The sequence below is a fragment of the Sorex araneus genome, chromosome 5, assembly GCF_027595985.1.
Source record: "Sorex araneus isolate mSorAra2 chromosome 5, mSorAra2.pri, whole genome shotgun sequence".
NCBI lineage: Eukaryota > Metazoa > Chordata > Mammalia > Eulipotyphla > Soricidae > Sorex > Sorex araneus.
In genome coordinates this window covers 66,223,207-66,248,822 of record NC_073306.1, presented here as the reverse complement: position 1 = coordinate 66,248,822, position 25,616 = coordinate 66,223,207, and the positions used below count along the sequence as shown (strand labels likewise).

Below are 25,616 nucleotides of genomic sequence, written 5' to 3'. Positions count from 1 at the left end.
CCATGCTCAGTGTTGTTTTGGTCCAGCAATCTGAGGGGACCATCAATGCCACACTTCAGCAGTGTTGTAAAAAGTGGAAAGGAATGCAATACTGGGGACTAAACTTGGGTCCTCAGACCTTCGAGTTATTTTGCTGGCCCTGCATCCTGTTTTTTGAACTTGGAAAAATAATGGAAATCTTCATACCTTGTGTCTTGCACTTCACTTTTCACTCCACTCTTGTAAAATGGAAAGTGTTTTTTTTTTTTCTTTTTGGTTCACACCCAGCGATGCTCAGGGGTTATTCCTAGCTTTGCACTCAGGAATTACTCCTAGCAGTGCTCAGGGGACCATATGGGATGCTGGGAATTGAACCTGGGTTGGCCACATGCAAGGCAAACGCCCTACCTGTTGTACTATTGCTCCAGCCCTAAAATGGACAATTTTCAAATAAACTGTTAATTTCTTTTTTTTTTTCTTTTTGGGTCACACCTGTCAATGCACAGGGGTTACTCCTGGCTCTGCACTCAGGAATCACCCCTGGTGGTGCTCAGGGGACCATATGGGATGCTGGGAATCGAACTTGGGTCAGCCACATGCAAGGCAAACACCCTACCCACTGTGCTATTGCTCCAGCCCCGTGTTAATTAATTTCTATGTATACTTAAAATCCATTTTTGTTGTTTTTGGGCCACACCTGGTAATGCTCAGTGTGTGGCCCAAAGCTCTTAGCTCTGTCTCAGGAATCATGTGATATTCCTGGCAGGCTCTGGGGATTGAATCCAAGTCTGTTGTATGCAAGGCAAGCTCCCTACCCACTGGACTCTCTCTCCAGCCCCTAAAAATCCATTTTTAAAAGGCAGTAGTCATGGAGTGATTGTATTTGTAACTAAACAAGTTTTTACTGATGTTATCTGTGAAAATTTGATTTTGATTTGTAAGCCATTAGGAAAATAAGTTAGGATTTATGAATTTTGTCTACAGCTTGAATATTATTTTCATCATGGAGTTAGATACAGCTGTTGATGAGTATCTTAACAGTTTTCCAGACTTTAATACAGTTCATAAGTTTTTTTTCTTTAATTTTCCCTAGTACTCCTTTTGTTTGTTTTGTTTTTTGGGTCACACCCAGCAATGCACAGGGGTTGCTTCTGGCTCTGCACTCAGGAATTACTCCTGGCAGTGCTTGGGGGACCATGTGAGATGCTGGGGATTTGCCAGATAAGACAAACGCCCTACCTGCTGTATTATGGCTCTGCCCCTGCCCAGTACTCTTTATTTATTTATTTATTTATTTATTTATTTTTGCTTTTTTGGGTCACACCCGGCGATGCTCAGGGGTTACTCCTTGCTCTGCACTCAGAAATTACTCATCGCAGTGCTCGGGGGACCATATAGGATGCTGGGAATCGAACCCGGGTCGGCCGAGTGCAAGACAAACGCCTTACCCGCTGTGCTATCGCTCCAGCCCCTGCCCAGTACTCTTTAAATCTGAACCAAAAAATTCATTGTTTTGCTCTCTAAATTAATTGGCATAGGCTTGAGTAAAATATTTTGAGAAGAATAATTACATATAAACAATCATAGAGCTTTAAAATTCAGAGGAAGATAATGGTTAATGAGTTTGTGGCGTATAGGAAAATTATTTTAAAAGTCTTTCAAGCTTGGGGCTGCAGCGATAGCACAGTGGGTAGGGCATTTGCCTTGCACGTGGCTGACCCAGGTTCTATTCCCAGCATCCCATATGGTCCCCTGAGCACCGCCAGAGGTAATTCCTGAGTGCAGAGCCAGGAGTGGCCCCTGTGCATCGCCAGGTGTGACCCAAAAAGAAAAGAAAAAAAGAAAAAAGATAAAAGTCTTTCAAACTTAATTCATGTTTTATATTCACTGATGTTTTAAACTTTGAATTCCTTTAATATAATTGAAATAGAATTATTAAATATTAGAAATGTGAGCCTTATAAATCTTTTTTAATACAGAGTTTTCAAATGTTTTACTATTGGTGTCTTACAACCTTAGTGGTTCCAACTTACTCTATTTAATTTAATTGAAAGAAAGTTAAAAAAATTGAAGACCAATTCAATACTTTTTTTTTTAAGCAAAACAGATTTTATTTGGAGGATCTTTGAAGGGAAGGAGGAAGAGAAAATGGGAGAGAATGGAGAGTAAGAGAGTAATGCGCCCAAGGGAGAACACTCCATGGGTGGAGTGAGCCCCTACACACATCCATGCATTAGATAGGAAAGCATAAAAGTACACATCTCAAGAGGGGAGATGCGGGCGACATGTGCTTGGACAATGCATGTACTCGGCCATGCAGGAGCAAGCAGCACACGGGCTCGGGCAGCATATTCTGTTTAAATTTTTTTTTTTTAAAATGATAGAACCAGAGGGGCCAGAGATACAGTACACTTGCCTTGCATGCAGCCAACCTGAGCTCAATTCTTGGCACACCATATTGTTCCCTGAGCCCTGCCAGGAGTGATCCCTGAGCACAGAGCTAGGATTAAGCCCTGAGAACCTATAGGTGTGGCCCCAAAACCCAAAACAAACGAGACATAAAAATGTACAGAAACAACCTTTCCACTTCTATCAGCCCTCCCCCCCCCAGAGGGATGGCAGTAGTTAATAATAAGGGCATTTTTAAAAAGAGTAAATCTAGCGTTATGGAATGTAGAATATGCTTTTTATATTTTAATCAATTCACTGGAGACAGTTTTGTTGGGACCCAGGAGCTTTAATACACAGTTTCATTCTTTATGTTTCTTTTTTTTTTTTTTGAGAGTTTTGTTCAGTCTTTGAAAATTCTTTTTGCTTGCCTGTTTGTTTTTGGGCCATACTTGGTGATGCTCAGGAGTAACTCCTGTTTCTGCACTCGGAATCACTTCTACTTCTGGTAGTACTTAAAGGACCATATGGGATGGTGGGGATTGAACCTAGGTCGGCTACTTGCAAGGCAAGTGCCCCCTTCACTCTACTGTTTCTCTGGTCCCAATCTTTGAAAATTCTTTGTAAGATGTTTGATACTGTGGTATATGGGCACTGATGGTTTTTGAGTTTCTTTTTTTTGTTTGTTTCTTGTTTTTTTTGAATTTTGGACCACATCCAGCAGTGCTCAGGGGTTACTCCTGTCTCTGCACTGAGGAATTACTCCTGGCATTTCTTGGGGGACCATATAGGATGCTGGGGTGAACCCGGGTCAGCCACGTACAAGATAAGTGTCTTACCCGCTATATACTATCTTATTCTGTATTTTGAGTTTCTATCCAAAAACCCTCATTGTTTCTACCATCCTCCCCTGCTCACTTTCTTTTTTGTATTTAATTTAATAAGACGTTCCCTATCCATTTTCCATAAAATTATAGAGGGAAATATATATACCTCTCGGAGAGCCCAGCGATACTACCGAGAGTATCTTGCCTGCACAGCAGAGCCTGGCAAGCTCCCGGTGGCATACTCGATATGCCAAAACTGGTAACAATAACACGTCTCATTCCCCTGACCCTGAAAGAGCATCCAATCATTGGGAAAGATGAGTAAGGAGAGGCTGCTAAAATCTCAGGGCTGCGACTAATGGAGACGTTACTGGCGCCCGCTTGAGTAAATTGATGAACAACGGGATGACAGTGATAGTGATTTAATTTGCTTCACTATGAATCATCAATGATAATTTTGGTGGCCTTTCATATTCCAAGAATCAGCCTGAAATTTTCTGTTTCTAAAATGGAGGACTATGAATTTTTACTGAAAAGTATAGTTTGTTAGATTTTTGTTGTTACTGTTTTTGGATCATACACAGAAATGCTTGTGGTGGGGGGTTACTTCTGGCTATGCACTGAGAAGTCACTCCTAGAGGGTTTTGGGGACGATACAAGATGCTGGGATCTAGGTAGGTCACATTCTAGCTAAGTGCCCTGTCTGTTGGACTATCTCTCTGGCCCAGATTTTTCTTTTTGCTTTTTCTTTGTGGGCCACAGCCTGCAGTGTGTGGCTTGGTGCTCAGGTATTTCTCCTGGTGGTGCTTTGGGGAATCATGCGGTGCTAGGAATCAAACCCGGGGAAAAGGCATGCAGAGTCTACAGTTCAGCCCTTTGAACTTCTCTCTCCAGCCCTAGAGTTTACTTTGAACTAAAAATAGAAAGCAAATCATATACTGTTTACTTTCGTGCTGTGACATCAGTAAGATAAGCTGCCTGCTCAACCAAAACATATATGACTAGATGGATATTGGTATATGGGAAGAAATGTTTGGGTGGTAGATGAAAGAATTTCATTTGTTCTTAGGGCGCATGTAGGAAGGAGGAATAATAATAACATGGACTTTGAATCTCTGGCTTGCTGCATATGGTCATGCGTTCAACTCTTACTGTCCCTCATGTGGCCCTGGTAGCTCTGCTGTTTGAGCTATCAGTAACCTCTGAGTTGATAGCAGTGAACTTTGCTGTCAGTGATCCCCAGTACCACAAATGATTTCCAGCGATACTGAAGTCATGTGTACAAGCACTGCAAAAAGGGAGGTGATCCCTAGTGAGCACCACAACTACAAAAAAATGTGTGAATACTGTGGTCAGCAAATGCAGCCTTTGGTGAACACATAGAAGAAAGGTCGGCAAGGCTGAGAAACTCACTCATGGCTCTAGAGGCCATCTTGAAATAGCTTACCTAAGATAGAAGGGCACTGGAAATAAGGCACGATCAGTTAGCTGAGGGTTCAGAAATTAGTATTTAGAAAATAATTCTATTTCCTTTGAGGATTTAATGGTCACCTTCTTTTTTTTTTTCTCATTGGGGGAAGGGACACACCCAGTGGTACTCAGGGGCCACTCCTGGCTCAGTGCTTGGCAGAGATTCCTGGCATTGCTTTAATGGACCATATATGTGTTATCCATCATCCAAGCTGGGGCTGGGCACTTTGTGCCTTAGTCCCTGAACTATCTCTCCCACCATATTTAGTGTTTTTTTCACAAGTGACTTAGAATTCTCTCTTTTGTTGTATTGATTGATTCCAGGAATAAAAACCAGGACTTAACATTCTATTACTGAACTGCTTTTCTGCTCTCTCAGAATTATTTAAAAATATATTACATATATTGAAAAGTTTTACTTATAACAAACTGGTGCATTTGGTACTAAATAAATATATTGTAATTTTTTTTTGCTGGAGAATGGGCATATCTGGCTTTGCTCAGGATTTAGGATTGAGAACAGGATTGATTACCTGGATTACTCCTAGCAGTGCTTGGGGGATCATATGGAGTGCTGTGGATCGATCCCAGGCCAGCTGCATGCAAGGCAAATGTCCTATCCATCGTACTACTTCTTTAGCCCAACCTTCAACTTTGCTATGAAATTCTCTTACAAAGTAAAATTTCAGTGTTACCATTTATTAAAAATGGGTCATCACTTTGGTTTAGTGTCATAGTTTAGACTGCATACAGATTAGACTTCAGATTAGACTTCCGCGTGCATACTTGTATGTGTGTGTATTTTATAACTTTGCTACATCACTACAACTGATGCCATTTTGTAGTAAAGTTTCTGTAGGCTTTTAAAGTGATTTTCTATGTGTTATGAATCTAAGAGTCATGTGTCTGTTTCACAGTAGTACCAGTGTTAGACTACAGATACTAAAAAAAGTATTTCTTTTTAATCAGATTGGTTTTTGGATTTGCTTTTATATTCTTGAATAGTCAATGATTTTTTTTTTAGTACATGGAAACAAGCAGAGGTCTGTAGCAAGAATTAAAGGCAGCCTTAGAAATAGACTTTAAACGGTTTGTTTTCCATTCTGTATGCTTTATAAAAGAAAAAATAGCAGCGTGTGTGTGTGTGTGTGTGTGTATGCGTGCGTGTGTGTGTGTGTGTGTGTGTGTGTGAGAGATTATGTTTGGACCATACCCTGTGGTACTCAGGGTTTATTAGGACTTACTCCTGGCTCTGTGCTCAGGAATTAATCCTGGCAGTGTTTGGGGGACCATGGGGGGGTGCCTGGGATCCAACCAAGGTCAGCCACATTCAAGGCAAGCTCTCTGCCTGCTACACTCTCTAACCCCCTGAAATAGCTGTATCACTGTCATCCCGTTGTTCATTGGTTTGCTCGAGGGGGTGCCAATAACAATTCCATTCATCCCTGTTGCGTGCTAGTGTAGCCCAATGGCGTATTGGGGGCTCTTTCAGGACCAGAGGAATGAGAACTGTTGTTACTGCTTTAGGCATATCAAGTACGCCTCGGGTAGCTGCCAGGGTCTACCATGCGGGCGGGATACTCTTAGTAGCTTGCCAGGCTCTCTGAGAAGGACAGAGGTTTATTGGGGTGGCAACTAATTGCCTTTATAGGTGTTCCCAGTCTACCGAATGTAAGCTTTTGGTGGGCTGGCATGTTGTAATGATCTGTACACTGACAAACACGCACCTGCCTGTGTCTCTGGGCAGCACCTGGGACATCTGCGGCCTTCGGTTAATCTTCTTGAGGTTGATGGAGTGCGCCCGGTGGTTGTTGAACAGCTGGTAGAGCAGGACCCTATCGCAGAGGGTCTGTGCCAGGTCGACACCTGCGCTGAGTCCCAGGTCACCCGGTGGTTGGCTGACAGCAACCCACAGTGGATGAGCCACTGCGTGCACTGCTGCCATGGCTCTATGTCCAACAGCGCTGCGACTTAGCCCGGTCGGGGCAGGCATCGACTGCACTGCTCCGACTGCACCAACTGCTGCCACCACGGCAATTTCTCTGTGCCTCTCTGACGCCATTCTGTTTGAATCTTGCAAAACAGCCAGCGTTGTCCCTCTTGCCTCCAATCAAATATGGTGTGGTAATATGGAAAATGAGTAGAGAGTATCTTATGATGTGTCCCGTGGCCACTTTTAGGAATATGTTCACTCATACGTGAAGCTGGGCCCGAGTGTGCATAAAGCAGCCTGGAGTGTGGCAGCGGTTGGGTTGTGGAGGTCGGCTGCCAGGGCTGGGTCCCTTGGGGTGGAGAGAGCTCTCATCTAGTCCCCTCTGGGGCACCCCGAGTGAAAACAGAAATGAGGCCCCTCAAATAGCTAATTAAAAAGATTTCTGGAATAAGTTACTAAGTTAACTATCATAGCTTATCATTATTCAAAGTAGTTTTCTGCTCAGAAAGCATCTTGCAGAATGTTTAAATGTAGTATGTTTAATGAAATGAGGAATGCCGTGTCAGGAATATGAGTTTTAGGTAGTTTAACTTATTTGTTGGAACAGAAAAATTTGTGGCATTTTAAAAATTTAGGATTAGCTTGATCTGTGTTCATTTTTTTAAAGATTTTATATATTTATTTATTTTGCTTTTTGGGTCACACCCAGCGATGCTCAAGGGTTACTCCTGGCTTTGCACTCAGGAATTACTCCTGGCAGTGCTTGGGGATATGGGATGCCGGGGATCGACCCAGGTTGGCCACGTGCAAGGCAAGCGCCCTACTCGCTGTGCTATCACTCCAGCCCCATCTATGCTAATTTTTATGGCATTAAAATATCAACATTTGAAAACAAATTAGAGATTTTGTTCTTGTGTTTAAAGATTAGAACACAGTATAAAAACTTAAAAAAAATGTTGTTGTTGTTTTTTTAATCACTTCTGGCAGGGCTTGGGGGATCAAATAGAGTGCTAGGGACCAAACCTGGATTTGCCACTTGGAAGGCAAATGCTCTACCTGCTGTACTGTCTCTTTCCTCTAGTAGCACTGTAGTACTGTCCTCCTGTTGTTCATTGATTTGTTCGAGCAGGCACCAGTAATGTCTCCATTGTAAGACTTGTTACTGTTTTTGGCATATTGAATACGCCATGAGTAGCTTGCCGGGCTCTGCCGTGCAGGCAGGATACTCTTGGTATCTTGCCGTGCTCTCTGAGAGGGATAGAGGAAAGAACCTGAGTCGGCCGCGTGCAAGGCAAACGCCCTATCTGCTGTGCTAGTGCTCCAGTTTTAGTGCCAATGTTATTTTTCTCTTTTAAATTTTGATCCATAGTATGTGTGCATAGGGCTTACTCCTGGCTCTGCATTTAGGGATCAGTTTTGGTGGGCTAGAAGGAACAAATCTAGGTCAGCTGCGTACAAGGGCCTTATCGCTGTGCCAGTGTTTTTAATTACTATTTATTTTATTGTTTACAAGACGTTTTAGTGAGGTCTGGCAGATTGACAATACCAATAACAAATCTATCCTCTAAATAGGTGTAGTCCTCACTTCATCTTCTGTGCAGAGTTTTGCTCTTTTGTTGATACAAAATGGTATATACCATGGTGAATTGTAGAATGCCATTCTTTCTTCTATTTCTTTGCTCTCTGGGTGACACCTGGCGATGCTTAGGGGTTACTCCTGGCTCTGCATCCAGGAATCACTCCTGGTGGTGCTCTGGGGACCATATGTGATGCTGGGGATCAAAGCCTGGTCAGCTGCATGTAAGGCAAACTCCCTACCTGGTGTACTATTGCTCTACCCCTCTTCGATGTTTTTGAATGAATACTTTTTTTGTTTTGTAGCTTGTTACTTATTTAAAATTTTTTTTAATTTAATTTTTTAAAAACTTTTTAATTGAATCCCTGGGATAGAGCATTACAAAGCTGTTCATGATTGGATTTCAGTCATCCAGCACCAGTGTCCCCAGGTTCCCTCCCATTACCCTCACCCCCATTCTCCCCTTTCTCCTCCCCCTCCCCCCTTTTGGGCATTGTGGTTTGCAGTATTGATATGGAAAGGTTATCAAGAATATCCCTTACCTATTTTTAACCCTCGGATCTTGTACTGCGTGATCATTCCCAGCTATTATTGTCATAGCAGTCTCTTCTCTGTCTTAACCTACCCTCAGCCCCACACACATTTGTGGTTTAGTTTCAACCGTTTTTTTGTTTTGTTTTGTTTTGTTTGTTTGTTTTTTCTTTTTGGGTCACACCTGGCGATGCACAGGGGTCACTCCTGGCTCTGCACTCAGGAATTACCCCTGGTGGGCTCAGGGGACCATATGGAATGCTGGGAGTCGAGCCCGGGTCGGCTGTGTGCAAGGCAGACGCCCTACCCACTGTGCTATCGCTCCAGCCCCTACAACTGAGTTTTTTCACTAAGCTTTTAATGAGTTTATTTGTATAGCTGCATCTTTATTTTTGTCACGTTTGTTTTCTATTTGAAAAGTAACTGATAAGTTAGTCATAGAGGCATAAACCTTATCAAGGAAATGATACTATTTTAAAGATAACATGCTTAAAAGTCTCATTTGAGGCAAAGTCATGATCTTACTTTGCTGCCTTCATTTTTGATTTATTTTGGGGCCATACTTGGTGGTTCTTGGGGTCACTACTACCAGTGTTTGAGGAACCATGCAGTGCGTGGGGGTCAAACTGGTCCTCCTGAATGAAAATTATGCACTTAGTCTCCTTAGCTCCTTTACTGCATTCTTAAACATTCTAGGCATTTTTAGTCCCTAATACTGTACAGCACACAAAGAAATACTTTTCTATTAATGTCTGATAAATCATAGACTTATGGAAAATGGGGCACATTTGTATTTATAGTCAGGAAAGGAATTCTCATTTCTTCAGAATTTCCCTTCAGAATAAAAGTTTGAAATATTTTTCTGAATACCTGTAGAATTTGTAAGTAAATCATCCCAGTCTGTTGAAGATATTTATTTTAGTACCTAAATAAAAAAATTTAGAGCTGGATCAGTAGTGCTTGCATTGCATGTGGCCGATGTGGGTTTGATCCCAAGCATTCCCTGTGGTCACCTGAGCACTGCTGGGTGTGGCCTGGCAACAACAAACAACATTTATTAGAAATGAAGTGTGCTGTGTATGTTAGTATTATCCTTAACTCCATAAACAATAACATATTCGTGGTGACTATATTGTGGTTTCCCTTCACAGATACCAAGTTGTTCTAGTACAACCCTATAAATAATTAATATCTGAAGTCTTAATATAACATGGATATTAACAGTGATGACAAATAAATGCAGACGCTTGGGAATCAAATACTAGGCGAAACTCATTTTAAAAGGTAAGAAAATAATGTAATCTTATTTAAGCCCAGATGAGCTTTAGTTAGTAGAAATAATTGAGTAAAATTTCTTTCTCGCTATATCAGGCTCTTAAGAAACGTTTCTGTATGATTCTCTCTATATTAGTACAACTCAACTGTGTCAGTTCTTTCATGACACTAAGATATTCTTGCCTGGTAAATGTCATAATAGATGCCATTTTTGTAGCAGATCCTGTCCAAATTGGGTAGTAATGTGGCTGACTGGAATGTGATAGTGCTAGAATGAATATATTCATGTAAACTCATTAGAGACATTTCTTTCTTCTTCTTCTTTTCTTCCTTCCTTTTTTTTTTTTAAGGTGTGTGTGTGTGGGGGGGGGAGGTCACACCCAGCAATGAACAGGGGTTACTTCTGGCTCTGCATACAAAAATTACTCCTTTACTTCTGGCAGTGCTTGGGGGACTGTATATAGTGCTGGAGATTGAACCCAGTTTGACTGTGTGCAAGGCAAGCACCTTACCCAGTGTACTTTCTCTCAGACCCCCAAAAGTATACTTTTTGTAATATTATGCTTTCTTTCTGAACCCACCTCAGATTAATTTATAACATTTGGAGGTAATGGTGTTAGGGATTGATTCCAAATTCTCGTACATTCAATAATGTGCTCTACCGCTGACCTGGCCCCCAGAACTTTTTTAGATGCACTACTGAGTGGTTTTATGTAGACCTATTTATTACCTTGTACTTTTTACAAGGCAGATGTGGAGAGAAGTTGCATTTGTAAGTATTAGCCTATTCCTCTATTACTGGTTAAAAACATAATTTATTTATTTATTTTTACTAGTGACTCAGGTTTATGAAGTTTGAAAATTGCATTAGCTTTTAAGTGATAACTTATCACTGAAAAAAGTGTTTTAGAACATCGTATATATATATATATACGTATAATGTATACATAATACACACATATAATAAAGTGATAGTTACCATCATGAAAATACATTTTTTTCCTGGTGTTCCTCCTTACTTTATGGATGGATAGTTAAAATTACTTTAGTAGCTAGGTGTACATTTTATTATAATAACGTTGTAGAGTAAAAAATTAATCTAACTACTCAGACTGTCCAAGAAATGGAATGCAATTAATTTGTTATAAATAATGAATTGGTCCCAATGAATATTAAAATCCTTGCTGTTTTTGTCCTTGTTAAAAATAGAAAAATAATAGAATTTTGTCGTATTTTAGTAACTAGCAAGGTTTTATGTAGGGACATGAGTCAAGTGACTGGAGTGTGTGCTTTGCTTGCAGGGGCCTCACATTCAATCCCTGGCACTGCATGGTCTGTTCCAACCATGGTTGGGAGTGGCCCACCCCATAAAAAAAATTCTGTCATGTAGATTTATAGACAATTTGATTGGTGTACATGGTTGCACTATTTTGTGGTTCAGTTTACAGTTTTGCATAAGTCTAAAATTGGGAAGATCCCCATTGTGTAAGAGTAAGATTAAAAATTCTGAATGAGAAAGCCTAATGAGCAGTTTTGAGGTCACAAAATATTTTTTTTTGCTCAAAAAAACTTATTTACTCAAATTAAATATTACGTTTATTTAGTATATTTAGTTTTTTTTTTTTAGCAAGAAACTTTTTTTAGTGGTTTCTGAAAATTTTCCCCCCTTTTTAATTGAATCACCATGAGATATATATGGTTAAGAAGCTGTTCATGATTGGGTTTCAGTCATACAGTGGGGTTCTGAAGTTTTTTTTCCAATTTCTTAGCATTTCGAGACTACAGCGTTAAAAGAATTACCAAAGATGTTAACTGTGAACAAATACTCTAATATCTGTTATCTTTTTATGGAAAAGCTAACTCTAATAGCATAAGGTAATTTTCTTCTTTATTTTATTTACTTTTTCTAAAGAAAGGAATTTAGGAAGTTCTAGTATTCTTCATGGCTGAAGCAGAGATTCTGAAACCCTGATGCTTAAGCTCTGTTCTAGATCATAGCTTCAACTACTTCAGAATATAAGGAAAAGAACTAAGTTTTCCACAATGATAGATCTTTGGTTATACAGGTAAGTTATTTAGTTTTGTAGTAGTGTAGACGATTACAGTTTGATTTTTTTTTTCTTTTTCTCGAGGTGTGGGGTTTGTTATTTTTCTGTATTGCCTTCTGTACATGGGAACTTGTCTGGGTTAGCTGGGTATTCGTAGGAATAGTGAGCTATTAATATAGATTAAGGATGAAAAATTTTTGTGCTAATGGAAATCAGTGAAGTGATTAAGTTTTCTTTAGAGCCTTATACTGTTTTCATATTACCTTACGTCGTTCTCATTTGCGGCATTATGAACTTTCTTGACTTCTCTTCTGTTTCTTTTGCATTCTGCGCCTGAGCTCCATTTGTGATTCCCTGTGGCTTTTAAGTGTGTTTCCTTTCAGTTCACTCTTTCTTTGTTATCTTTTTCCCCTCTCTTAGTGGAGAAGAAGAATACTCCTTATATAAAAAACACAGTTTTCAGACTTGGCTGGGTTGTGTAGATGGTTTCAGGTTTCACATTATTATCTTATGGATTCTATATATGAGTGTTTCTCAGCCTGTTTTTGACCTTGGGTTTCTTTCTGACTTTGTTTCCTTTCTGTGCTTTGGCCCACCTCCCATGATTGGCCCCTTGTCTCATGCAGTGGACCCCATTTATATGATTTTTCACCTCTGGTTTCCTTGGAATATCATGGGGGCCTACAGGGGCCCCATATAGCCCTCAGTTGAGGAGCACTGCTCTATGACTTAGATAAGAAGTGGTAATGGTACAACTAAAGAAATGTATATCGTAGAAGAGTTTTATGACATGCATAGTCTGAACCATTAATAAGTAATCCAGGTTTATGTTCTAGACATAGGAAGATCATGTTACTAACTCTTGCCAATTGTTCTTGCTTTGACTCTTCCTTTTATTTGTCTACATGGAGGCATGACTGTTTTCTTAAGAATCCTTCCTTAGTGAAGTTAAATATTACAGTAAGAGATAGTTTGTTTGAACATTGAAGACCGTTAGTACAGCTCCCAAAATAAAGTATTCCTTTCTGGTAATTATAGTAGGAACAAAAGGTTATATAGGCAGTGTCTGTGAGGTGTCTTTTTTGACATTGCTTTGGGAAGAATTGATAGTTGGAGTAGTGTTTCATTTGGTGGTTCTTTTCAGCTTAATGTTTATTTTCCCTTTCAGTTCCTGCTGATTTATTCTGCAGATGGGATTATAGGAGCTGGAGATTTGTGATCTGAATCATGCCTGATACTATTTCAGAGTGTTTCAGAGTTCTGTAGTTAGGTTTGAGGTAAAAGTAGATGAGAATTTGGGGGTTAGATAAAAGGTAGATAAAAATTACAATCTGTAAAATTATAGGTAGAATTTGAGATCTATCTGACTGAATAGATTTGCATTAAGCTTTGTTGTTCTCAGTTATATCCTGCAATAGAATGAGAACTTATGGATATGGAAGAGAGTTAGGGAGTCTGATTAATTTTCATGATCAATTGCATTTTCTTTCTTCAGTTCTAAAAAGTTCCATGTTTATTAATTGGTGGGTAGTAGAGAAAAGTTCATTTTAGTTACATATTGATATGGGCTTTTTGCCCATGTGAACATTCTAAATCCTTTCTAAAACAAGTGTGTGAATTTCTAGTCCCGCTGGGTGTTGAGTAGGGTTTTCATCATGTGGCTTTTTGTGTTTTTTTTTTTTTTTTTAAACCATATCCTGCCGTGCTCCAGGATCTCTCTTGTTGAGATTCTGGGGGATCACATGGGATGACAGGGATGAGTCCTGTTCCACTGCACAAGGGCAAGCCCCTACCTACTATACTATATCCAGACTGATGGGCCTCCTATTTCTTTCACTAGCCATGGTATCTTTCTGCAATTTTTTGTAAATAGAATTATGAATTTCGTTTTATTTCCCCAACAATTTTTAGTGGGATTCTAATTTTGCCCTCCAAACATCTCCATTGAGTTACTTTAGTTACTATAGCAAAAATGAGGCAGTTGCTGCTTTAGTTTATAATATTTTTTGTTTTGTTTTGGTTTGGGGCCACACCCTGCGGGCCCCAGGGTCTACGTTTGGCTCTGTGCTTAGGAATCATCACTCCTGGTGGTACTCAGGGGACTATCTGGGATGTCTGGGACCCAACCTGGGTTGCCCAACATGCAAGGCAATCATCTTAGCTGCTGTACTATCTCTCTGGCCCAAGTTTATAATATTTTGCTATTCATGGCAAGAATAATTTTGAGAGTTGCTTGAGATAATTACAACGTTTTAAAACCCTTCTTGATAACTGAATTTTGCATAAATTTATTATAGTGCCTTTGTGTATGCCTATATGAAATAGAAAAAAAATGAAGAAAATCACTAGAACAGAAAAAAAGCATCAGAGGACATTAAACTTTCTTTTAATTTTAGTCTTTAGAATTTCTACCAATTTTTAACTCTTAAGTGCATACAATATATTTCACCAAAGAGGCTACCATAGGGTGCTTTCAGAGCCAAAATGGTATTTTTGGACCAAATAATGAACTAAAAGGTATACTGGAATAGGTCTAAATTGCAGCTTTAGACTTTAAATAGAACTTTGCTTGATTGAAGTAGTCTGAGGTAATGGTTCTCAAAATCTAAAAGGCATATAAAGTGCCCTGGGAATTTGACTAATTTGGTAGGCTTTGGACAGACCTTATAGGAGATGGTATTGGTTTTTAGGTTATGCTGTGAGGTATGAGTTTAAGGTACCAAAAGGTTTGTGGTAGGAAACAGGTTTCCTTTAAATAGAAAATAGCAAAGGATTTGAGAATTCTAAAACTTCACTGTACTTGTTGAATGAAATAAAATTTATAAGGAAATAAGAAAGGCCTAACTTTTTTGGGGGGAGGGGTGTTGATTTGGGGACCACACCCGGCAGTGCTTAGGGGTTACTCCTGGCTCTTAGCCCAGGAATTACTCCTGGCATGCTCACGGGATTTGGGTAGGCTGTGTGCAAGGCAAACACCCTACCCACTGTGCTAGTGCTCTGTCCCCCCACCCCATTCCCCATCCCCCAAGAAAGGCCAAACTTTTATGTCAGTTTTGATCACTGGAGTGGTAAAGAACTTTCAAATATCGTGTCTATAATGATATAAATGTACACTGTCACTGTCACTGTCATCCGTTGCTCATCGATTCGAGCGGGCACCAGTAACGTCTCTCATTGAGAGACTTGTTACTTTTTTGGCATATAGGATGCGCATGGGTAGCTTGCCGGGTTCTGCCGCTCGGGCTCGATACTCTCGGTAGCTTGCCAGGCTCTCTGAGAGGGGCGGAAGAATTGAACTCGGGTCGGCCGCGTGAAAGGCGAATGCCCAACCGCTGTGCTATCGCTCCAGCCCTTAAATAAATGTACACATCCGTACTAATAATAATTTATTACATTAAGAATAACAAAAGGTAGAGAATTTACTCTTGTTCAAATTAGGGTGGAAGGGGAAGGATTGGAATATCTGTTACTTGAAGCATTTGAAGTTTTTATACCCTTAACTGGCATTGCATATTATTTTAATTTTAATATTTTTATTGGTTTTGCAGTCATACCAGGTGGTACTCAGGGGCTGTTTTTGGCTCTGTGCTCATGAGTGAGAACGGGTGTGCTGCGTGCAAGGCCGGTCAGTGCCTTATCCTCTGTATTATGTTTCCAGCATTATACTTTATTTTAAACTTTTTGTTTTTGGTGATGATCAGGGCTTACCCCTGGCAGTCCTCAGGGCTTATTTCTGGAAGACGTGGGAGACAATTTGGAGTGCCTGGGAATGAATCTAGGTCAGCCTCATGCAGAGCAAGAACCTTAGCCACTGTGCTATCTCTGTAGTCCTGGCATCATGTTTTAAAACATAAAAGTTAACATTGTTTTCTGTGCTTGTAAGATATTACTATAGCAAGTATTATTTTGAGGTGTGAATTATAAATATAATTAAAGTTGCTTTAGATTTTATGATGACAGCTTATAAAAGTTTGTGTTTAGGAGCAGAGATAAGACTATGGACTTGGTGCACACTTTGACCATCAGGGTTTTTCCTTGCTGGGCAAGAACTGGATGCTGCCAGGTGTTGCCCCAAAATTTAAAAAAATTCACGTGCAAGAAATTATATTTTCTTTGCATATTTACATAGGTATCTAATATTTTTAAATTAGTAACCTTCACATCGAGGGCTCCTAGTTATACTAAACAAATAAATTTTTTTTCTTTTGATTTTTGGAGTTGTTAGGGGTTACTTCTGGCTCTGTGCTCCTGGAGGTTTTTAGGGGATCATATGGTGCTGGAGCCCAGGTCTCATGCTTAGCTCCTTGGATTGGCATTGGCTTGAAACAAATTTTAATATTTTTCAGTTCTTTTGTTTTTGTTTTTTGCTTTTTTGGGTCATACCGGTGATATTCAGGGGTTACTTCTGGCTTTGCACTAAGGAATTACTCCTGACTGCTCTGGGACCATATGGGATGTCAGGGATTGAACCCAGGTCAGCTCTGTGCAAGGCAAATACCCTACCTGCTGTCTGTTGCTCTGGCCCCTATTGCTCTGGTTTTATGCTTTTTGAAAAACAAATAAAGGTTTTTTTGAAAAACAAGTTTGTTTGTTTTTTTTTTTAAATCTAGGCAGGGTTTATGAGTCTTACAAGATTTAAATAAAATGTTAAATTTTTGTTGGGGAGGGGGTTCATCCTACACTAGCTGTGCTCACGCCTAACTCCTGGTTCTATGTTCAGGGATCACCTCTGGTGGTACCACAAGTGACAGTATGTGGTGCTGGGGATTGAACCTTGTTTGGGTGCCTGCAAGGGAACTGCCTTAGCTGCTGTACTCCCTGGCCCCTAGATTGTTTATTATCATTGTTACTGGTTTGGGGGCTTACTAGGCGTTGCTCAGGGCTTACACCTGGATCTGTGCTGGGGGGGAATGAATAGATACTTAAAATATTAATCCTCCTTTTTTCTGCTTGATGGGAGAACATTTGGGAAATACCACTCAATAAATCACTTAGTTTACCCAAGTAGGTTTGTGTTTTAAGATTTCTTCAGACCTCTCCTCTCCTCACCTCTCCTCTCCTCTCCTCTCCTCTCCTCTCCTCTCCTCTCCTCTCCTCTCCTCTCCTCTCCTCTCCTCTCCTCTCCTCTCCTCTCCTCTCCTCTCCTCTCCTCTCCTCTCCTCTCCTCTCCCCTCCCACCCCTTCCCTCCCCTCCCCTCCCCTCCCCTCCTTTCCTTTTTATTTATTTATTTTTGAGGAGAGGTACACCTGATGATTCTTTTCTTTTTTTTTGGCTTTTTGGGTCACACCCGGCGATGCACAGGGGTTACTCCTGGTTCTACACTCAGGAATTACCCCTGGCGGTGCTCAGGGGATCATATGGGATGCTGGGATTCGAACCCAGGTCGGCCGCGTGCAAGGCAAATGCCCTACCCACTGTGCTATCGCTCCAGCCTCCAACACTTGATGATTCTTAGGACTTCTGGTTCTGCTCAGGGATTCACTCCTGGTGGTGCTAGACTATGGTCTCCACCATATATATGGTCTCCACCATATATAATGCCAGGGTTAGCAGCGAGCAGATGTGAGGCATGCACCCTACCGAATGTACTATGGCTTTGAACCTCAGAATTTTCTTTCCTTTTTTTTGGGGGGGGGTGTCATCCAGCAGAGTTCAGGACTTCTCTGTGCTCATGGATCACTGCTGGTGGGGATCATGTGGGATGCCAGGGATCGAACCCAGGTTCTGATGCATGCATGACAAGTACCCTGCTTACTATACTTTTGCTCTGGCCTTCTGGCCCTCAAATTTCTGTCTTAATACCAAGTATGCACCTTAAAAGTTTAATCCTAGCATGAATTAAAACTGTGGTGTGCACATATACATAGAAGTTAAAAGAAGGAAAGGATAGAAATATGTTTTTACGCTAGGTAAATGTGTTTGCTTGGGAGCTTCTGTCCTGTTTTTTCTGCTCCTTAGAAGGTGTCCTTTCACTTTCTAATTTTTATACTTCTAAGATCTGCTTCTTCTGTTTTGCTCTTAGCCAGCATAAGCTAGGATTATGATTTCTCTCTAGCTGCTTACTTTAAAAAATTTTATTGCAAACAAAATTTAGAAGTTATTTAGATTGCTATCAAAGGACTTTTCATGGTATTCGTTAAAATGAAATTCATTTTAATTCACATTAAGAGTGAATTAAAAAGTTGTCTTTTTGCCTCCCAAGAGTGTTCTGAGAGAACATGAGAAATCATTGGGATAATTTTTATGATAGATCCAAGATTTCAATCACCAAGATTAAGTCCTGTCTTTGAGAAACATTTTTCTGCGGTCTTTTTGTGTTAGGATCTGTGAGGCAGACACAGAGAAGTGGGTTAAGTATCCCATGCCTTGCTACTTAATTTGGTTGTGTGGCTTGGGATAGATAAACTGTGTCTCAGTCACTTCATTTGTAAAACAAAGGTTATGATAGTACCTGTAGTAGTTGTTTTTAAGACTTAGTTAATGTACTTAAAGCGTATAGTATCAAAACTTATAAAAATTTTAGTCATTAATAGTATCATTTTTGGAAATGCTGAAAAAGAAATTACATGTCACTTATTAATAGGCTGTACTTGGATTAAAATTTATAGCATTCAACTTTTGTTTTAGATATATTAACTATTACCTTTTTCTCATTATTTTGTTTACATTTTTGAAGGTTTCCCAATGAGTGGATCATGATGACCGTATTGTAGGGACTTGCCATAGTATGGCTGCTTCCCGATCTACTCGTGTTACAAGATCAACAGTGGGGTTAAACGGCTTGGATGAATCTTTTTGTGGTAGAACTTTAAGAAATCGTAGCATTGCTCACCCTGAAGAAATCTCTTCTCATTCTCAAGTAAGATCAAGATCACCAAAGAAGAGACCAGAGCCTGTGCAAATTCAGAAAGGAAATAATAATGGGAGAACTACTGATTTAAAACAGCAAAGTACTCGAGAATCATGGGTAAGCCCTAGGAAAAGAGGACTTTCTTCTTCAGAAAAGGATAACATAGAAAGGCAGCCTGTAGAAAATTGTGAGAGAAGGCAAACAGAACCTGTTTCACCAGTTTTAAAAAGAATTAAGCGTTGCCTTAGATCTGACGCAACAAACAGTTCAGAAGAAGATTCACCTATAAAATCAGACAAGGAGTTAGTAGAACAGAGGAGTACAGTAGTGGACAATGATGCAGATTTTCAAGGGACTAAACGAGCTTGTCGATGTCTTATACTGGATGATTGTGAGAAAAGGGAAATTAAAAAGGTGAATGCCAGTGAGGAAGGGCCATTTAATTCTGCAGTAGTTGAAGAACTCACAGGCTATTTAGCCGTCAATGGTGTTGAGGACAGTGATTCAGCTGTTATAAACTGTGATGACTGTCAGCCTGATGGGAACACTAAACAAAATAGCACTGGTTCCTATGTGTTGCAGGAAAAATCAGTAGCTGAAAATGGGGATTCGGAAACCCATGCGTCAATGTTCCTTGATAGTAGGAAGGAGGACAGTTACATAGACCATAACGTGCTTTGCACAGATTCAGAAGTACAGGTCAAATTGGAGGACCACAAAGTAGTAACTGCTTGCCTGCCTGTGGAACATGCTAATCAACTGACAACTGAGCCAGCTAAAGGTCCCATTTCTGAAATTCAGTCATCTGTAAGGGATTCTGAGGAGGAAGTAGATGTGGTGGGAGATAGCAGTGCCTCAAAAGAGCAGTGTAATGAAAACACCAATAACAACCTGGACTCAAGTCTTGAAAGTATGCCGGTCTCTGGAGAAGCAGAACCATCTTCTGTCCTGGACTGTGTTTCAGCTCAGATGATGTCTTTATCAGAACCTCAAGAACATCGTTATACTCTGAGAACTTCACCACGAAGGGCAGCTCCTTCCAGAGGTAGTCCCACTAAAAGTAGTTCTCCTTGCAGAGAAAATGGACAGTTTGAGGAGAATAATCTTAGTTCCAATGAAACAAATGCAACTGTTAGTGATAATATAAGCGAGCCTCCCACAAATCTTGATGAATTTTCTCAGAAAGAAAAAGGAGTATGTTGTGACTCTGAAAATGATGGGAGTGAAGGACTAAGCAAGCCATCCTCAGAGACAAGACTGAATATCGGACTTTTGCCATCTGCCAAAGAGAGTGCCAATCCGCACATTACAGAGGAGGAAGATGAAGATCCTGATGTTTATTACTTTGAATCAGATCATGTGGCACTGAAACACAACAAAGAGTATGTGTAAATATGGTAACCATGAATTCTGCTTTGTTTATTATTCCCCAAGTTTTTAGTATCATAAAATGTCTGTAGAATTTTTATTGCGACTAAGATGAATGCTTTAGCTAAAATTTTAGGTTTAATGCAGTGACTTTTCTTAACTCTTAAAAAAACAGTCCCCAAAACGGACACCAACCTTATTACTTATTTCGATGAGTATGGTTTTCTGCTTTGGTATTTTCAATCATCTGAACTGATATGTGGAGACAACTTGTGGTACTTTTGTTTTTAACAAGTTTCATACTAATTGAGTTCATTTTTAAAATGGAAACATCTTTAATTGTTAACTATAAACTTGGATTTATAGCAGCGGAGCTCTATAAGATGTACTTTCCAGACATTATAGAACAATGAGTGCTTAGAGATCAGATAAGGAGAAAAAGAATCGACAACAGATAGACTATTGCATTAGTATATTTAATTACCCATTGAAATTTTTAACTTCAAAATATGCTTTATGCATCATCTTTTACTTTCGTGACTTTAGTAAGTATTGCTATGATAGCTAACTATAAATTGTACTTAGTATGTTTCATTGGCAAATGTAGCTTACATATGAGAGAACTTTTCCTTTGATTTTTATTTCTTTTCTCTGCTTTTGTTTTTGTTTTTGGGTCATGTCTGACTCTGCTAGGGCTTACTCCTGGCTCTGCTTTTGGCTGGCAGGTGCAGGAGTGCCAGGGATTGAACTCGGGGATTGGCTGTGTGCAAGGAAAGTGCCTCGACCTGCTGTATTCTCTCTTCAGCCCTAGAGAGGATTCCTTGATTATAAATTAGAAGGTGGAGACTATCTTAAAGTATTTTCACCTCTCAATCTTTGTGATTAAATCACAAGGTTTTAAAAATAAAAACAAATTAAGTGTTCATTTTACTTAACTTCTTTTGAAGTATTCTGGACAGTAACAGAAATGAATTGTGGGCCAGAGAAATAGTACCATATTTAAGACAGGGTTTTTGTTTTTTTTTTTTTTGCTTTTTGGGTCACGATGCACAGGGGTTACTCCTGGCTCATGCATTCAGGAATTACTCCTGGCAGTGCTCGGGGGACCATATGGGATGCTGGGAATTGAACCTGGATCGGCTGCATGCAAGGCAAATGCCCTACCCTGTGCCATCGCTCCAGCCCCTTAAGACAGGTTTTGAATGCAGTTGATCCCAGTTTGATCTTTTTTTTTTTTTTTTTTTTTTGCTTTTTGGGTCACACCTGGTGATGCACAGGGGTTACTCCTGGCTCTGCACTCAGGAATTACCCCTGGCGGTGCTCAGGGGACCATATGGGATGCTGGGATTCGAACCCGGGTTGGCCGCGTGCAAGGCAAACGCCCTACCCGCTGTGCTATCACTCCAGCCCCGCCAGTTTGATCTTTGGCTTTAGAGATCTAGTCCTCTAAAGACCTTTTGGTGTGGCCCCAAAGAAACTGTTAACAGTGCTTACAAATATCATGATCAGCAACAATAGAAGATAGATATATGTATATATGTCATCTGTACTAAAATGCAATAGGTATATGAATCAATGTAACAGATTATAGAGACCGATTTGAGAAATAATTATATTTTTGATGTGACAGTTGCCAGATCCTGGTGTGTAGCAGATCACTGTACTAAGTCTTGGTTATGAAACATAATATTCTCTTTTACCATGCATTATACAAATAATTCAGAATTATATATTATGATACGATCTCTTTAGCATAGGTCTTTTTCCTGAATATTTTCTCTCATTTATGAAGTACTTTAATACTACATTTAATAGAGGTATTTTATCTGAAAATTTTACTTTCTATATAAACTCTTAATATTTTCCTGAAATGAAGTCCATTTGGGATAGATTAAAAAATTTTAAAAATAATTTATGGGTATGGCACCTTCCCTTGCATGCAGCAGTCCTGTGTTTGATCCCTGCCATCATGTATATTCCCCTCAGCACCACCAGGAGTGATTCCTGAGTTCAGAGCCAGAAGTAACCCCTGAGCATCACCAGGTGTGGCCCAAAAACAACAACAACAAAAAATCCATAAGTGAATTTTTTTTTAATTTGAGATGAATTGAGTTCTTACTGTTAATATTATATATGTTTAAAAAATGAAGATATATATGCATATATAGATGTGTATCTTTGTACATATGTATACAGATATAAGGAATCAGAACATATGTCTTAGAAAATATAAAATATTCAAGAAATGCTCTCTTTAGACTTCAATGATTATTGATAGTAGAAAACATTTTTCTACAAAATCATATTTTTTGGTAAGAGCTTTATTGGTAATTTAAATTGTGATATTTTATAATCCTAAACCTATAAGAATGAGAAAAGTATAATTATGTGGATATTCTTAGTATATGTGTAAATCTTGGGAATTTGAATGATAGTTGCTTTATTAAGACTATATTCTTCTGGGCTGGAGCTATAGTTACGGCAGCTTAGGCACTTGCCATGCACACGGATGGCCCGGGTTCATTCCCAACATTCCATATAGTTGCCTGAACACTGCCAGGAGTAATTTCCGAACACAGAACCAGGAGTAGCCTCTGTGAATTGCCAGTTGTAGCCCAAAAGCCAAAAATAAAGGAAAAAAAGGACTTCTTAAATTACTACATCAGTGGGTGACTTTAGGCAAAAAGTTGCATTCACTTTTTTATTCTTTGCTTTATTCCATATCATTTGAAGAGGGTTGGAAGGCTAGTACAGCAGGTAAGTGTCTTGGTTTCTATTTCTGTCACCACATATGATTCCACCCTCCTCCCTCCCATCCCCCAGGTGCCAGCAGGCGTAATCCTTGAGCCAGGAGTAAGCCCTAAGCACTGGGTATGGCCCAAAAACCAAAATCAAATATTTTGAAGATGGTATACTTTGATAGTTACTGCTTATTAGCACTTACTGTTAGTTATTGCTCATCTAAAGAGTATCCCTCATATATTCTAAGGGTAAAGATCTTATTATTCAGTCATACTAAGTATTCTTTATAGAAAATATAGATTCAAACTTAGTTTTTCTGAGGACATTAATAAACTAAATATGGTTTCTCTTCCATTTCATCTAAGCATATGATGAATCTTTTAATGTCTCCATCGAATTCAGCAGTTGTATAAAGAAAAGTTGTGGTGTAATTCATTGCTGTTTGCCAGTGATTTCTTTCAGTGGGTCAGAAAACATTTAGATTAGGGCTGGATTTTTCTGAAAAAGCGCTAGGGTGGTTTTCCTGGATAAAATAATTGGATATTAGTAAATGCACTTCATAATTTACAAAATATTTTAATCTACTTTCTCGTGTGATTCCCACAGATTCTAGAATGTAGACGACCCAAGTGGCATTATGCAGTTGTGTTATTCTAACTATTAAAGTGAGGGTTTTAGGTTTGGGCCACACCCAGTAGTACTGGGGGAGCCATTTTGCACTGAACATGAACCTGGGTCTCTATGCCGAGCATGTGCTCAGTCTGATGAGCTGTTTCCCTGGGCCTAGGTTTTAGAATATATAAAGTACTTAAATTGAGAGATGTTACTGGTGCCCTCTTGAACAAATTGATGAGCAACGGGATGTCAGTGACAGTGAAATTGCTGGTAGAAAAGGAATTAGAAATTTTGTCTTCTAATTCGCAGTCTTAATTTTATTACTTTGTCTCTATTACTTCAGGTTTTTAGGTTGAGAACTCTTCAAATAGATTTTGTATATTCAATTAAAACAGTCCTTTAGCCTATCTTTATTAAGATCTATAGTTGTAGTCATAATTATCTTTATGTGTTTAAAAAATATTATAGGTAAGTAGCTTGTTCTATGTATTAAGTGAATGTTGTTTGTTTTCTTTTTGGGGGACACCTCTGGCAGTGCTTGGTGGGGGAGAACTTAGTGTTGAAGGAGATCAAATTTAAAACCTCATACTTGAAGGCATGCTCAGTCACTTGGGCCACATCCCCTATTCTAATACTCATTGATACAAGCATTATTAATTTGTAACTGTGAAGATATTTATTTCTATGTACAAACTTGCAAAATTAAAGTTAATAGCTTCACTTTACTTAAAGTATTTGGATAATTTCTCAAAAACCTGAGTGTTAGACTCCAGTTAGGTTAAAAGTGATTATGAGGGAAAATTGATTCTTGGTATTCCTTTTAAACGAATGGTAAAGGCTGTTCAATAATAGCCAGGCCAATTTGGCACAAAGATTATTTCTGGAGAGAGATAACTTCCCTAAGTATTAGGTTTTTGTATGCCCATGCCCAATAAACCATTGGACTAGTAAAAATAATTCAGTGATTTTATTTTCTCTTTGACCACTCTTACCTTTTCTATCAAGTAATGTGAATATAAGTAATAGTGATTTTCTGTACAAGTATTTTAAAAATGTGGTGGGCCTTGAGGAGTAGAGAGATAGTATAGTGGGCAGGGCACCCAGGTTTTATCCACAGCACTGCATATGCCCCCTAAATATTGCCAGGAGTGATCCCTGAGCAGAGAGCCAGGAGCAAGCTGTGTTTGTGTGTACATATGTGAGTTCTGAAGATCAAACCTAGGTCTTTTGCAGTTAGGCAAGGCACTTGACCACTGGCCCACATACCCAGCCTCCAACACACACACACACACACACACACACGCACACACCCCTTTTTATATGCTTTATATGTTCCGGTGTTCTATGACTTTTTAAATTTTCTCACTTAAAAATATTTTTTTTTTGGTAGAGGGGACTGGGGGAGGCTATACCCAGTGGTGCTCAGGGCTTATTTCCAGCTCTCTATTTAAGTTACTCCTGGCAATTTTGGGGGGACAATTTTCAGGGCCAGGGATTGAACCTGGGTTCATGGATGCAAGGCAAACACCTTATCTGCTATACTACCTCTGACCCTTTTGATATTTTTTATGTCACTTTTGCTGTCATAGTATTTCCTTTTAATAACACAACTTTCCCTTGTAGTTAACACTTTTTGTTCTCTTTAAATTTGAATCAGAATAATAAATTGTTAGAATTATATGATGATTCTTCGTAGTCCATGAGGAATTTCTCTTTCTCTATATAGAAAGGCACTAGTTTATGGAATTTTAGGCTTTTTCTTTTTCTCTCTCTTTTTTTTTTTTTTGCAGGGGTTATGATGGGGCACACCCTGCAATGTTCAGGGCTTATTCTTGGCTCTGCACTCCGAAATTACTCCTTGGGGCTGGAGTGATAGCACAGCGGGTAGGGGCTTGCCTTGCACGCGGCTGACCCGGGTTTGATTCTTCTGCCCCTCTCGGAGAGCCTGGCAAGCTACCAAGAGTATCTAGCCTGCATGGCAGAGCCTGGCAAGCTACCTGTGGAGTATTCAGT

At 39.5% G+C, this 25,616-nt stretch overlaps 1 protein-coding gene across 6 annotated transcripts in view; it reads left to right on the top strand.

Moving 5' to 3' along the window:
• Positions 1-25,616, top strand: part of ZZZ3 (zinc finger ZZ-type containing 3) — a 70,569-nt gene that overhangs the window by 16,532 nt on the left and 28,421 nt on the right. For 3 of the 6 annotated variants that reach the window (XM_055140780.1, XM_055140776.1, XM_055140777.1), the window contains exons 2-4: positions 9,856-9,988; positions 11,892-12,045; positions 18,705-20,260. In XM_055140780.1, coding sequence (XP_054996755.1) covers positions 18,756-20,260 — 1,505 coding nt within the window. In that variant the 5' untranslated portion in view covers positions 9,856-9,988; positions 11,892-12,045; positions 18,705-18,755. The remainder of the gene's footprint in view (positions 1-9,855; positions 9,989-11,891; positions 12,046-18,704; positions 20,261-25,616) is intronic. The other 3 variants (XM_055140778.1, XM_055140779.1, XM_055140781.1) reach the window with 2 other exon arrangements.